This window comes from Etheostoma cragini, chromosome 14 (assembly GCF_013103735.1).
Source record: "Etheostoma cragini isolate CJK2018 chromosome 14, CSU_Ecrag_1.0, whole genome shotgun sequence".
NCBI lineage: Eukaryota > Metazoa > Chordata > Actinopteri > Perciformes > Percidae > Etheostoma > Etheostoma cragini.
The window spans coordinates 11,967,327-11,982,030 of NC_048420.1; the positions used below are offsets into that span (position 1 = coordinate 11,967,327).

General features: G+C 41.4%; 1 protein-coding gene across 2 annotated transcripts in view; it reads right to left on the reverse strand.

The window, feature by feature from the left end:
* Positions 1-8,586, reverse strand: part of gabbr2 (gamma-aminobutyric acid (GABA) B receptor, 2) — a 172,392-nt gene extending 163,806 nt beyond the window's left edge. The window contains exons 1-2 of one of the 2 annotated variants that reach the window (XM_034892018.1): positions 8,449-8,586; positions 7,411-7,479 (exon numbers count right to left, since the gene is read on the reverse strand). Coding sequence is in view for 1 of the 2 variants with exons in the window: in XM_034892017.1 (XP_034747908.1) it covers positions 2,382-2,696 (315 nt within the window). In the remaining variant the exon portion in view is untranslated. Of the gene's footprint in view, positions 1-2,381; positions 3,423-7,410; positions 7,480-8,448 lie in introns of those variants that run through there. The other variant, XM_034892017.1, reaches the window with a different exon arrangement.
* Between the last annotated feature and the right edge of the window lie 6,118 nt (positions 8,587-14,704).

The window sequence follows — 14,704 nt, forward strand, 5'->3', positions numbered from 1 at the left end:
ACTCTGTCCTAAACAAAGGTCTCATCCACCTGTAAATGCTCATGAGTGAGACATTGGGAACACTTCAGACAGCTTCACTTGATATGAACAAACAATAGTTTGAAGACATTATTGAAATCATGTTTCCCAGACTAAAGTCTCTGAATCTTTATTATTCTCTGTAAACATATGATAACAATATTCCATTGCAGTAATATATTGCTATTTGCACTTCACAGTGCTCTCTGTGGTCTCTTGTTGACTTTATCCATGCCAGGCTGTGCCAGAGCTTGTAAATATACTCTGAGTTGTTGGCAGCGTGCTTTTTTCTTAGAGTTATTATATCCCGAGCTAACAGGCTGCAGATGATAGAACGGAAGGAGTCTGGTCCAATAAGGTCTAACAGAATAATGAAAAGAGAGTTGACTTTAGGGCCGCAACTAACGATTATTTTGAATTGTCCATTAATCTGTCAAATATTTTCTTGATTAAATCGATTAGTTCTTTTGTCTATAACGTGTCAGAAAATGTTGAAAAATGTCAATCAGCCCAAGATGACCTCCTCAAATGGTGAACAACTCAAAGATATTCAGTTTACTCTCATGGAGGAGTAAACAAACCAGAAAATATTCACATACACAAGCTAGAATCAGAGAATTTGGACATTTGGCGATTAATTGAGTAGTGCAATACAACTAATAGACTAAATGACCAATCTTGCAGCTCTAGTTGACTATATTTCAGCATGTATCTGTACTGAGGTTATCGTATAGGCATAGAATATTTTCAATTTGACGTTTCCAAAAACATGACCTGAGCTTGGATTTCCAACTGGCCTGTATACAAACACACGCCAAATACCAGGGGATTGGCTGTGCCAGAGTGTAACAGAGTTTAGACTTTGACTATAAAGTCATCATAAAACACGGTTTTCATGAGTTTCCATTGATTGTCAGTATTAGAAAGCAGACATCACTTTCAGACATTCCTAGCCAGTGGATGTGAGCCTGGCCCACTGACCTCATGCTTCCAGCTCATCATTCTCTCCCAGCGAATAGAAGGAGAAAAATCATAACTCTCATAAGAGCATATTAATCCCATGGTCTGAGCGCATGCCGCCTGTGAGGGCTTACCTCTGTCTACAGAGATTTGTGTGCTCTCTCACACAGACACACCTGTGCACATGTACTGTACTAAATAAGTGCTAGACAGGAATAATCTAAATAATTTATATCTAAGGGGGGGGAGGGGGGGGGGGGGGGGGGGGGGGGGGGGGGGGGGAGTTACCATGAGATGTTTAAATATGACAAATTTGGATGAAACGAAGGATTTAACAAATAATAAATAAGGTTTTTGTAAGTAGGAAAGCAATGTCATCTTATGCAATAGTTGTCGTATTGTCAACTTATACTCAACAGATCTGTCAAACCATCAACATCCTTACATGTTGACATGGCAACTATATGATGCAGCAGCTTTAAACTCACTCGATTGGAATGTGTAGGCTACTGAAAAGCATATACATTAAATCACTAAAGAAGGCCACTATAAATACTGACTGTGGCTGATTCAAATAATTCAAGTGTAAACTAAATACGGAGTGCAAACCTACAATGTAAAGTCTTGCAGGGATTTAGTGATGACTGAACATCAAGAGGAATCCAACTACTGATTTAATATTCATGTTATTCTAATCAAAACAGATGTTCAGTTGGAGCTGGAACGCTGTCAGATGCAACTGCAGACAGGGTGCAAGGAGTCGGAGGAACCCGGGCATCCAATTACCGCCATCTTCAGGCACGATGAGAAGCAGCTCTTTAATCATTAAGATGTACTGAATCGTGACTACAACTATGTAAAGCGCCAAGCAATCTTGGTTCATACACACATTTTATAAAGTGACGACAACTAAAATACCGAATGCAGCGTTTTAATTTAAATCCGTTTGGGCGATGGCGATGATCAGAAATACCCTCTCATTCGGTTTCATCCTGAGATTGATGCAACCATTAAAACGTCCTATATAGGGAGAGCAAAGGAGTGTGCCTTAGGAGTGCCTGGGTGATGCAGTGCCCCATTGTGCCGGGTTACGTTATAAAATGCATCAACGACAGGCGACAGCAGGGACATAGACGAAGATTTGAGAAAGAGGCATTAACACCGTGTTGTCATTTAGGGAAAATGTGGTGGCAGACTTTTTGCGCAATGAAACGAGTGGCATCGAGGCTGCACACATACCAAACATAACAGGACCAGCATTTCCCCTTGGTCGCAAAATGTGTGGAGCGCTGCGGGGCGATGCGCGCGCCGCACAGACGCACGCGTGCTCACACACATACACAACTGTTTTAAACACGCCAACCAGCAGCAACTTAGTGAAAGGATTTAGTCTGTATGTTTACCTCGGTGTCATAGATTTTGGTGATGAGTGAGAACGAGTACTTCCTGGACTCTCGTATGTGCTGGATGGCCAGTTGGACCGCCGGCTCGATCCCCTGGCTGATGCTGCTCATCAAGGCCGACTCGTTCATGGGCATAAGAACCATTATGGGCAAGTTTTCCCCGTCCCTGGCGAACCAGCTGTTGTCCTGTCCGTGTTTGGTGCGGTCGTTACACACCTTGGCCAGGGCAGGGTGAAATAGCAAAACAGAGAGGAGCAGGCATCCCGTCGGGAGGAACATCTCCCAGCCGCTGCAGTCCCTCCGGGCTGGAGCCATACTACTGTACGGGGTGACCAAATGAGATCCCACAGTACCCTCACTGTTTGGGCATCGCAAATTCGGGCTCGTCCGGGATCCTTGACGCCCGCCCGTCAAGGAAATCGTATTTCACAACACAGCAGACACGAAAGCCGCAGCAGCCTCTGCAGTGGGCAAACTCGTCGTATATGGATTATGACTGCAAACTGAGAAAAATATTTGTTCTCTATAAGAGTGCCTCTGTAAGAATATTCCAAGGGTGCAGATTCGCGTTGTGGAGGGGGAGCTAGTGCCTCTCGGTGTCCGTCATCCAAATGATCTCCTGTCAAAACACCCCTCTAATTCAACAACCCCTTTTCACCTATAGTGTAGCTATCTTAGAAGCACAAGACTGTCCTAAACGACGTCCCGAAAGAGAAGAGCCCCTAAGTACAGACAGGAATCAATCACTATCACTTACAGTTGTTGCGGATACAAAAATTACCTCCGAAGTACATTCCAAACCAAGAGCGGGCAACTGTGGGCATCCCTGCCAAACGCAGTGCTGAATCTGACAAATTGTGAGACAACGGAGCGATACGGAAACAGACTCGAAACGAATAGAGCTGATTTTGGAAGCTTGGCCGCAGAGGTCCAAGAGGGAGATGTCGAGAGAGTCTGCCTTGACAGCCTGTGGGACTAGGATGCTCATCTCCGATGGTGCGTCAGAGAAGCTGCTGCTGCTGCTCACCGTGCGCGCAAGAGGGAGCACTGAATGTGGAGGAGGAGAGGAAACGAGGGGGTGGGAGGAGGGGGGGGATACAACAGCTTGGTGGAAAGGCTGCATAAGCTTTATGCAGGGCAGACTCACCAGCGGCCTGACAGACAATTGTGATTTACAGGGCTTTTATGTCATAGGAGGCAAACGACGTTTCAGGCACGTGTGGCGCATCAAATGTATAGGGCTGTACACACGTGTACTGCTCCGTTATGTTGCATGTCATACAACAGACACATGAAAAGACACACTCCTGAGAGCTATATTTTTAGTGACTCATTATAAATGCATAGCCTAAGCGATGGTGAGATCGTTCCCAAAGGCGGCTGGGCTTTGATGCCCCATGTAGTCAAACCTGCCGATTTGTCTAAGCTCTTGATAAGACACAACCCGACGATGAAACGAAAATTCCCACTATAGAAAATAATATATTCAGAATCTTTAGTAGGCACGAACACATTAGAAGGGATTTGTTCTTTTGCTTTGAATTAGTGGTGTAATAAACAGTGCCACCTAACACAGCAGGTAAACAATGTGCCAAAACGCAGATTGTGAAGTCAGCTTCAGACATCCCATGCGTCCTTGTTTGAGCGGATCCCAGGGAGGAAAAGTTCCACGGACAAGGTGATCTGAATCAAAACAATGGAACTGGAAGAGGCTGTAAACAAATGCCTATCGTTATCATCCGTTTCTCTCCACTGTGAAATAGAACCACTGGAGCTACATTTCAGCACCACGGACGGCTGGCCTTCCTGGGAAGCCTCTGCGCTGTCCGTGGTGCTGTACTGTCCTACTGAACTTGTCCTCTGCTCTTGTTGACATGTGTACAATAAACCATTACTTTTGCTTCCCCAAGGCAGGGTATCCACATTTTTATTCTCATCTCTGTGTACAAGGATTGCCTTCTCCTACGGCCTGAGGCAAAAGAAAAAAAAGGAAGAAAAAAAAAGAGACTCATTCCAATACACAAGGTCTGATATTGTTAATCAGGCATGGGAAGCGAAGACAATATGATGCCAGAGGGTAACTGCTCTCCAAATGTGGGAAAAACAGCGACTGTATTTCAAAACAGAGGCACATACAGTTTGACATATAAGAATTTTTAATCATCTTACAGATGATACAGTCAGCATGTGCAGTAAAATATACCCTCTGCAAGCATTTCATTATTCCCAGATGAATTAGTCTGTAGGCTGGGCTTCCAATCAGAAAAGGGGCATTACAAAACAACATTTGCATAATACTCCTAACCACATTATGATTTCCACCCCTCCTCTAACAACCAAATTCCTCAATCTTCATTAGGTGTTTAAAGCACAACGTGTTAGTGGTTGATATGGCAGAGCGTGGTAGCTATGGCAGAACCCTCCTGGCTTCTTAATACACAGGTCATTTATCACAATGCCAAGCGGCTCCAAGCACAAAACACACAACAGGAACTGGGTATAGCCCTGGTATATTGCTGGATTATCTAGGTCTTTCCCTCGGTTTCTGAAAAGCAAATTTTTTTATATACAAGATGTTCTCAAATCAGACATCTTAACTCGTTAATGAACCTAATATAGGAAAGGTCTTTTTATTTCTGGACAAAGTATTTAAAGAACATTTAGAACATTGTGCAGGAAAGGTTAGAATCCAAAAATGGCATACCATGTCTCCCCTATTAAATATCAATAGTTAAACTTAAAAAAGAAAAAATGCAACAATTAATTCCATCACACAGTTCTAAATCTTCCTTCCTCCCAGTAGTCATCCTTCTTTTCGAGTGTGTCCAGATGAAGAACTAGGTCAAGTTGTCGCCTCATCTGTTTGTTTCCCAAAAAACAACATCCCTCCCTGCTCAAAACTTTCTTCCAAAATCCAGATAGCAGTAAGTTAGCGATGTGGAGTAGGACACAGCGCCAAACAGCAAATAAAACTTACATAAATGCAAAGTGAGGAAACTTTAATTTTATTGGCAATAAAGAGCTCTGAAAGTTGTTTTCTTAATAAGCACATACTGTGGTTTGGATTATAAACAGCACAGACATATCGAGGTACAATCAAGAACACCTCTAAATTGACAGTTTGTTTTTATCTATTGTACAAAATGCTGTGTCCTGCCAATTATTGTTGCAGCAGATGAAAATGTCCATTTCATTTCAGATTATTGTTATGAGTCATTCATTAAGCTTTCAATCATGGCTCTGCGATCTGCCCATCCTCACTAAACGAGATGTCAAGCTAATATATCACCACTAATTGGAACATACTTGTGTGGTAAGATGGGCACACAGTAAAATAATTATAGAATGAAGTTTTATATGACTGTAGATTCGATGATCATGCTTAGTGACATAGCAACTTAGACGACAGCTTCAGGTAGTGTGAAAGTGTTTAGTCATGTCATATGTCTTATGTATTGAGGATGTTAGAAACCAATCAGAAAAAAACTAAATAATGACAGAGTTTTAAGCAACTGCACTACCAAACACCTAAGCTGATACTCAATGGTGAAGAGATACACACTCGCATGCACACATACACACTCGCATGCACACGCACATGCACGCCCGTTTAATAGAGATTAATGGGGTGGCCTGAGGACATCCCTCTCCACAGCCGTGATAATATGCCACTGGATGCTATATGCATTTTAAATGCCAGGTATTTAGAACAGGATCAATGAAAAAGCATATTTCCGATGATCTCATATTTCATAGCTCAAATGGTTGTGCTTACCGAATAGCCATGTTCATCTTTTGTGACTTGTTTAAGAAATGAGCAGATAACTGAACGGTCTGATGGATAAATTGTAAACTTTGTGTCCCTTTAGTGGAAACTTATTCTGTTACCGTTTTCTCTTATTATACTTATTATTACTCTTATACCTACACATGATCACGCCACTCTGTTTTGATTAATGTTTCTGGGGTGGGGACAAAATGAAAAAGGTTAGCCAATTTATCCATCCCATCACTTGTTCTATAGCAATGGGACATTATGTTGAGTTCTGGTTAGAAGTCATTAAGGCTAAGTTTGATCATAGTCTACATCCTTGAATATAAACTCTGCCCCAAGAAAAGGCTTCGCTGGGATCTTAGCGCACAGACGCACACACATTTATCCCAGCTCAACACCCTAGTTCAGAGTTATCTCACACATTACTGATCTCAAAACTCCAACCCAAGGACATTGTTCTACATCACGAAACGGCGCGGACAAGTAACTCTACTTTACAGCAGGGAACATTTGATTTTCGCTGATATGCTTCTTTCCCTTTTTCTCAACTTGCCTGCCATGCCAGTTGCAGCTATTCGAATAATTGGTTTCCGAATCTGGAGTCACAGTCCTGCGAATCCCATGCATACCAACAAGTTAAGGAGCTATTGTTCAACAGGGCATATTCCATGCATGGCACTGGAGAATGCATGTTTTATGAGCTTGGAAAAAATGATAAAACTGCAACTTTGAAGATTCCCCTCGCGATAAGAAAGAGCTATGACTCAGATTGGCCTCTGTTGGGGTACTAATAGTACACATACTGGGAACTATATTCTCAGAAGCCGAAGCACTGCTACTTGGGCATGAGGGATTAGCGCAACACCTGAAAAGCACCATTGTTACTCTCTGTTCCTCACTACGGGGCGTCTTGTGTGCTTTAAACCAATCACTCAGCCCAAGTAGCATCGCTTTGTGTGCTGAGAATATAGTTCCCAGTAGGTATACGGTTAGAAGATGGCCGTGTTTTATGTGACCTTGTTATTTGTACACGCTGTAACTTCTAATGTGTAGACACTTGTGCAACATCTGTGGGATATTATACCTTGACATTTATATTGCTTTATTGGATGTTTTATGTGACTGCAGTTGAAAGTCATTGCAATGCCATGGAATGAGCTTTTTACAACTATATATTATAAAACATATTGTTAGGTGCATGGCGTGCAGACTCGTTAATAACTAAAAGAACATATTCAATAAAAAGGAACTCACCTGGAAATAAACTAGAAGACAAATCGGTATGTTCCTCACATCTCAATCAATTCACCATCCACTGGCCATCTACAAATATAAGACCAACTAAATTTAAACCACACAAATAATTACAGGGATTAAATCCCAAAACACATTTTAAAAAAACAACAACAACAAAAAACAGAAGCCTTCTTACAAGCTGAGGATGATGTTGGGATGAAAAGGAATCAGGCCAACAAGTAGAGTTTGAAAAATGATGGCACAATTTTTTGAATATTACAACAAATGTGTACTTTTGTCTAATATCCCACCTCATCTATTTCCTTTTGTTTTATTTTGCGTTTGACAGTTACAGGTAAGTCTTTTTCTAATTTGTTAATGCAATTGCAGTTTGATTTGTACACCCACACAGGTGTTTTAGTTACACTGGCTGATTAGACTCATACTCAGCTTGCAAGGTTAATAAAAAGAACAAAAAGAACGAAACAGTTGACCCACCCAAGAGTCGAAAATTAGGTCTATATGTGCCCACACAGCAGAGAGGAGGGGATAAGAAGTCTTATCAGGGAAGTTAAGTGAAAACACCTGTGTGGGTGAACCATGTAGTTAGGCCACTCCTGATTGAGCCAAAGCAGCATGCTAATGTTTGGGTTTTTGCCCGGAAAATCAGCTCGTTACGGACAATAAACATGATTAAATTCATGTTAATGTGTGGTACTACTCAAAGAGTAATGTAGTTAATGTAGCTATAATTGCTTGGCTAAAACTATGTAAATGAACATAGCTAATTGTATAATTAAGCAAACTGAGTAAATGTTTTAACCAGCTAGCTAAACCATGTAATTACACCCAGCTAACGTTACATTAACAGTACCGTACGCCTTATCTTTCTGATAAAGTTAGCGTTAGTTCCAGTTTGTGTCTCTTAGGTACAGTAACGTTAAAGTTAGATAACTATACATTGTTTTCACTTTTGGACCTAACGTTTTCTGTCAAAGACTATCCAAACCAATATTTTAAAAAGAAAAACTGCAGCTCGGTTGCCACTTAACCTACCTCTCTTCAAAACACATATTTAGACTCTTCTGTCCATCTGGAACTAGCCTACAGTTAGTCCGTGGACTGCGCAATAAAGAGGATGTTTACACATTAACAGTCGCGACGCTTTTTTTTTTCTCCTAAACGAAGATGGTCACCGGAAGTGACAATCCTTTTGTAGGACCTGTACGCTCTCTTAATGTACGCACTGTGCTGCAGCAGGTTAGCTTAGCATCTAACTGTTACCATTCATTTGTTAGCATGCGGAGGCAACTCAACAGCACTAACTTAGTAACTAAGTACAGTCAACCTAGAGGGAGCGGTCCGCACTAACCATTACTGATGTGTTTAAAGTTGACAGGTACTTCACAACATGAAGTGAATTACATATTGTATGATACCAGTTCATATTTTGATGCACGCCATCCAAGAAGGAGGTGTCACTTCAGGCATTTATTTGAATTAGGAAACAAAGTCGCAACTTGGTAAAGATTAACATTATCTTTATTGTGTTGCAAATTGAATATTATTACATGTAGGCTAGATAAAAACAATAGTAGGCTACTAAAGGAATCTGGAAATGCATTCAAAGCAGCAGTAGGCTAAGTGTTGTCAATGACCTACAGGGATTCTGAGTGTGCACTGGTATTTATCTCTTAAGAGAAACAGATTCTTAGCAGTGTAACTTGAAAGTGGGTTTCATTGCCAAAGTGTCAAATGCAAAAAGCACAAACTCCGGCTAGTTTGCGGACAGAAAGACATCGCAAGATTACGCTGACAGCACCACAACAGGGAGTAGGCCTAGGCTTCTGCATGTTTCTGTTTTAAAGGATGTCCTCTGCTGTGCAACCTAGAGAGATAATCTTGAATGGGCATGCTACATTTGTCCTGGTCAGAAGACGTTATCGTAGCCTTTCGTATTCCATTCTGAAATTAAATCAAGAATATGAGAAGAGACAGTGTAAAGTAGGCCATTGCCTTCAAAAGAGCTTCGGCTGTGCTGTGGGAGGACACTATTTTGATTACTGTCAAGTCTTAGTAATAGCAAAAACTATGTCTTACATAATCACACTTAGAATGAATGTTTCCAACGTCAGCTACAACAAAGCTGCTCTATAGCAAGGCTGATCATTTTAGCAGCAATTCCACATGCCTGTAGGTCAAATATGACAAGATTAAAACAAGTGTGTGTGTGTGTGTGTGTGTGTGTGCATGTGTGTGTGTGTGTCTCTGTGTCTGTTTCTATGTGTTTGTGTGAAGCAAATATAGATACATTATGTAGATAAATGATACATAATAAAAAAGATATTTTCCTTAAAATATTTTGTGCGGTGAACTACTGATTTTTTTATTACACGCATGTATGATTCATGCACGAATGTGGGTGTCTTTATATGAAGAAAAAAACTGACATTTGTTGTGATCTATGTATGTTGACCTTCCTTGAATACCAGAAAGAACTGCTCTGTCGTCATATCATAATCATCCATTATTCATCTGTTATCAGTCATCATCACTTCACCCCACCGACTATAGCAACATGTAAAAAATATAATCATATCACAACTTTAGTGGAATTAATAATGCATACTGAAAGCCAGCCACTATCTGCTGTTGTTTTTATTAAGGGTGGTAGTAGCTCAGTCAGGAGGTGGTTGGGAACTGGAGGGTCGCTGGTTCAAGTCTCCATATGGACCAAAATATGGTGGTGGACTGGTGCTCTTCAGCAAGGCACCAAACCCCCAACTGCTCGGGATGCCTTTCCATGGGCCGCCCCCTCACTCTAACATCTCTCCATTTAGTGCATGTGTGTGTATTTCAGGCCTGTGTGTAATAACAGAGTGAAAATTGTAATTTCCTCTTGCGGGATTAATAAAGTATACATTATTATTGTAAGGAGACAGATTATTCACCCTTTACATAAAGAAGTGTATGCATGCATTATCTGAGACTGGGAAGTCTTATATTAATTACATTGATTTAACTTTCAGTTAACAGTTTGAGATTTAAGATGGTGCAGTTTCATTATCTTGGCAGTTTTCCAACACATTTAGAGGCAGACAGACTAGATGGAGCCATTCTCTGGAATGTATTATAACCTCAGGTTTAGAGAGGTTCAGTCTAAAGTTGGAAGTGACAATATGTCAATGTGTCGTCTCTGTTTTAGCGGTCGGATGTCAGATCGTCAGCCCGATAATTAGGGCCCGGGGTGGCAAAAGAGCAGGGTAAACGAGCTAGTGGAAAAGCTGGAGTCACGCTATCGCACATTTGCCCCAAACTGTTAATAAAAACTGTCACTCTAATTAGTGGGTATGAAGAGATACACAGAAAAGCCAGCACAACTATAGGGCTACTGACGTACACAGACAAAAATGTTCACAGGAACATGCACACACACACACACACACACACACACACACACACACACACACACACACACACACACACATAGACTCTAACACGCATCCCATGCATGGACATTCTTTTGCACACAAAATCTTGTTCAAACTGTCCCTCAGAATAAGGCACTAATGACACTTTTCAGGAGAGTGAGTAGAAGATAGCGCAAAGGGCAGAGAGGGCAAAGGACGAATTGAGGAGGAATTAGATAGACAGATGATGAAAAAGTTGCACAAAAGAGGCGTAGAAAATGAATCTCCAGGCACTCTGTGGGTCGTGTTAATGACAGATGTTGATGCATGTGCACCTGCTGCCCCACAGCGCACATGCTCAGAGACGGCAGGGGTCGACAGAAGCTTTCCGAGACCTCCCAGCTTAACTCACCCTACCAGCATTAATTATACACAACCCCTCTCCGTCCACTATGACAAAGAGGTGTGCGCTCTTAAAATGTTAAAAGCCACAGGATGATTTATGTATGTTTGTGATTGGTGTGGCTCTCCATGGTAAAGATGTCTCTCCGGGAGTGAATAAAGATCACTCTGTGATATAGTTTATATTTCTCTCCACCTGTGACGGTCACAGGAGATGTCCAGCGTCTCTGAGTTCCACTGTTTTAATTGATCAGTGATTGCTTGTGTGTTGCTGACGCCGTCGTCCTAGGGGCTCAGCAACGTGAACCGTGGGTAAGGTGTCAGGTCCATGTGCACTTTTGCACAAAACAGCTGTCTCAGAATTATGGTTGCAAATCCAGTAGAGTCCCTGTCTGTGATCTGAACAGGGCCAGCTTTCTCACAAAGAGAGCTGCCCTCATATCTGGGTTATGATCATGAGGACAGATGTTTGAGCTGTTCCTAGACGGTGAATAGGAGGCTTTTCAGGATTATTTTCAATGATATTGTCACCTGAGCTTTGTTCTGTGGCAGTGTTAACTTCTGTGAAACACAAAGTGCTTCTTTATTTGTGAGAAATGTTATTGTGATGCCTTCAACATCTTTCCAATAGTTCTTTTTTGTGAAGAAGCTCAGGTCTGGCATGTTGTTCACATCACATCATTTTCGGAGAAGAGGTGGGCTTGGGTGTATATATTGAAAAGTTTGTCTTAGGCCCTTATAACAGAGGAGATATACCTGATACACGTTCAAACATAGAATACATCTAAAATGATTCTCATTTATGCATGCAAAATGCTAAAAATGCATACAGATACACACACATGCATGCAAACAAAACTGGGCCTACAGTACATACTAACACACAGACCCAATGTTGACCATTACTGAAAATGATAAGCACAAACACACACACACACACACACACACAGACAGATATTAAAAACACACACACATATAATTCTTTAAAAACACTTTTAAAACATGCAAAACAACAGCTGTGCTGTGTCTATTTTATGTTGTTTAGAGTTGTAATTGAAGAGGGAATGAAAGATTTCTTGTAAATGTTCAGCTTTAACACATATTTTGCAGTCTCAATCATCATGCCATAGAATCCATGAAATGAAAAATTCTAATGTCAATTATGATTATAAAGCACCATTCACACAAATATTTTTTCCGACTCCCCCCTGAACAATAATATTCAGACAAGCCAGAACGCCATGTTCAGTTTTATAATAGACCTTCTGCTCCTCGAGCACATTATTCACAGCAATAAGGGAACATGCAAAATATTTTTGCAGGCAGATAGCTTAACAAATGAAAGCCATGAAAGATAGATGAGGAAGTCAGTGCTTTATTCATATTTGATAGCTAGGCTTCAACTGCATCACCCAACCAACACAACAAGCCACAAGCCGACAGTCCCAGAAATAATGAGCTTGAAGGAGCATCTGTGATGGCAGACGTGTGTGTGTGAGTAGATCATGCTGGACAGTGGCTTCAAAATGCTGTGTTACACTGTGACAAGCGGACAGCTGTTGTCTATTCTGCCTTGTCCTTTCATTTGCTGTATGTACAAAAAGATGAGAAAGAGGTTCAGCGTAACAGACAACTGATTCATGACTATATATAAGTACGCACCCACACAAGTACACACATCTTGAACTGCATGTGTAAAATGCTTCAAAGTACTATCACATTAAGTCACAAATAAACCAATCACCTCTTAAATTTCCTCTCAAAACATAAAAATTCCCATGCAAACACACACAACTGTTGGGCGCAAGATTTCCGTGTGTGAGTGTGGGTGTGTGTGTGTGGCCCCAGGTGCCCATTAAGCCCCCCCCCACCCTCCCCAGTGAACCAGGCATTAGATCAGCTGATGTGGCTGATCGATAAGCAGGCAGGCAGACTCTCTTCATTAGGAGTCCCCGGGGCCAGGCCACCTGCTACTCACTCACCGGCTCCTCTGGCTGGAGCATCATAGTCTGCCCCTGGCTGCCTCCACATAGATTTTGTGTCTCTGTGTCTTCCATTGCATTTTTTGTGTGCTTGCTTCATGAAAGTATGTTGGTAGAGAAAGAAAACTACAAACTGTACCTGCCACACTGCTGACCCAGCAAGGCTGTTATTCTGGCACCCAGCAGAAGCTCTGCAGGCACCCACATGGATGTTGAGAAGTGCTCGGAATTTCAGCAAGAAACAGTGTACATTAACCAAGTTATTCAGGCTCAGAAGAGGTACATTGAAGTCATGATGAAAGTGGAGAATGAGGGGGAAAAGGGTTAAATAAAGAGACATTAAGACAGGAGTAGTGAATTTATTGTGAAAGCTTCCGCAGGTAGTGATCAACTTAATCCGTTCAGAAGGGAAGAGAAATGTTTCTCTGTGTCAGTCACTCATGTGAGTAAATTCCACTTGCTTGTACAATACACCAGTTGCAAAAGATGAGAAACCTTTTACCATGACAAAAATGAAAAAAAGGCAATTTAGAGATTTTGGTTCCGAATATGTATAGTACTGTATTTTTCTTGCAAATTCTCACCATGTTATTTGGTGCGAAATTACAGAAATATATATATTCAGAATTTGTAAATTAGTCTTGGAGTCTCTGCTTTGAGAAAAATGTATAGCACAATTAATGCAACTAAAAGGGATGACATGCATGTGAATGCAGTATGTTTACGTAATCAAAAAGGCTTCAAGCTAAAATTAATTTGAAGTTTATCAAAGCTCTGTGGTGGGAAACAGTTTGGAAGTAACCTAGCCAACCGTGCTGGCACATTCAGCTTCCCCCCTTCAACATTGCACAAAGGTCTAATAGCTGTGGCACTTGAGCTTGATGAAAGCAGAGTTAGGCAGTAAGAGGAGTTGGCCCTGCTCACTGCCACTCCTCCACATGCCTGCAGGTTCATTACCAGCAAGCAGGCTCAATGACCGAAGTCCTCAATGCACCATTTCCATAGCACTACCCGCTGATTATGGCTCACCTGTCACTTTGGGGCACTATTATTCAAAGCACTCGCCCTTTATACAGAACAGTTTGAGAACTGGCAGTTAAGCTTTCCAGGCTGAACAGAGAGCTGATATATGCATTTTTTTTGTGCATTTAGCAGATTTCATTATCCAGTGAAGCCTATTTTTTGTGTTCCTTCATCTTCATTTATCATATAATAATAACAAATAAATGAATACAAGTGTATTCAAAACAAGTAAAATTTGAGTTTCATAACACACCGTTATGCCACAGTATTAATCAAGCCTGTAAAACACATCTTAAGTACGGTATATGCATGAGGCTCATGTTACCCAGTATTATAACAGATACATTCTAGTATGTTAACATAAATTGTAGTCATTGCAGCAGCAAATGGGACTTTGTGAATGTGTGTATGCCACCTTATGTGCAACCCCCCACCTGCATCTGGGTCCTTCCACAGAAGGACCCAGATGCAGGGGTTGGAGCGTACCACTGAGAT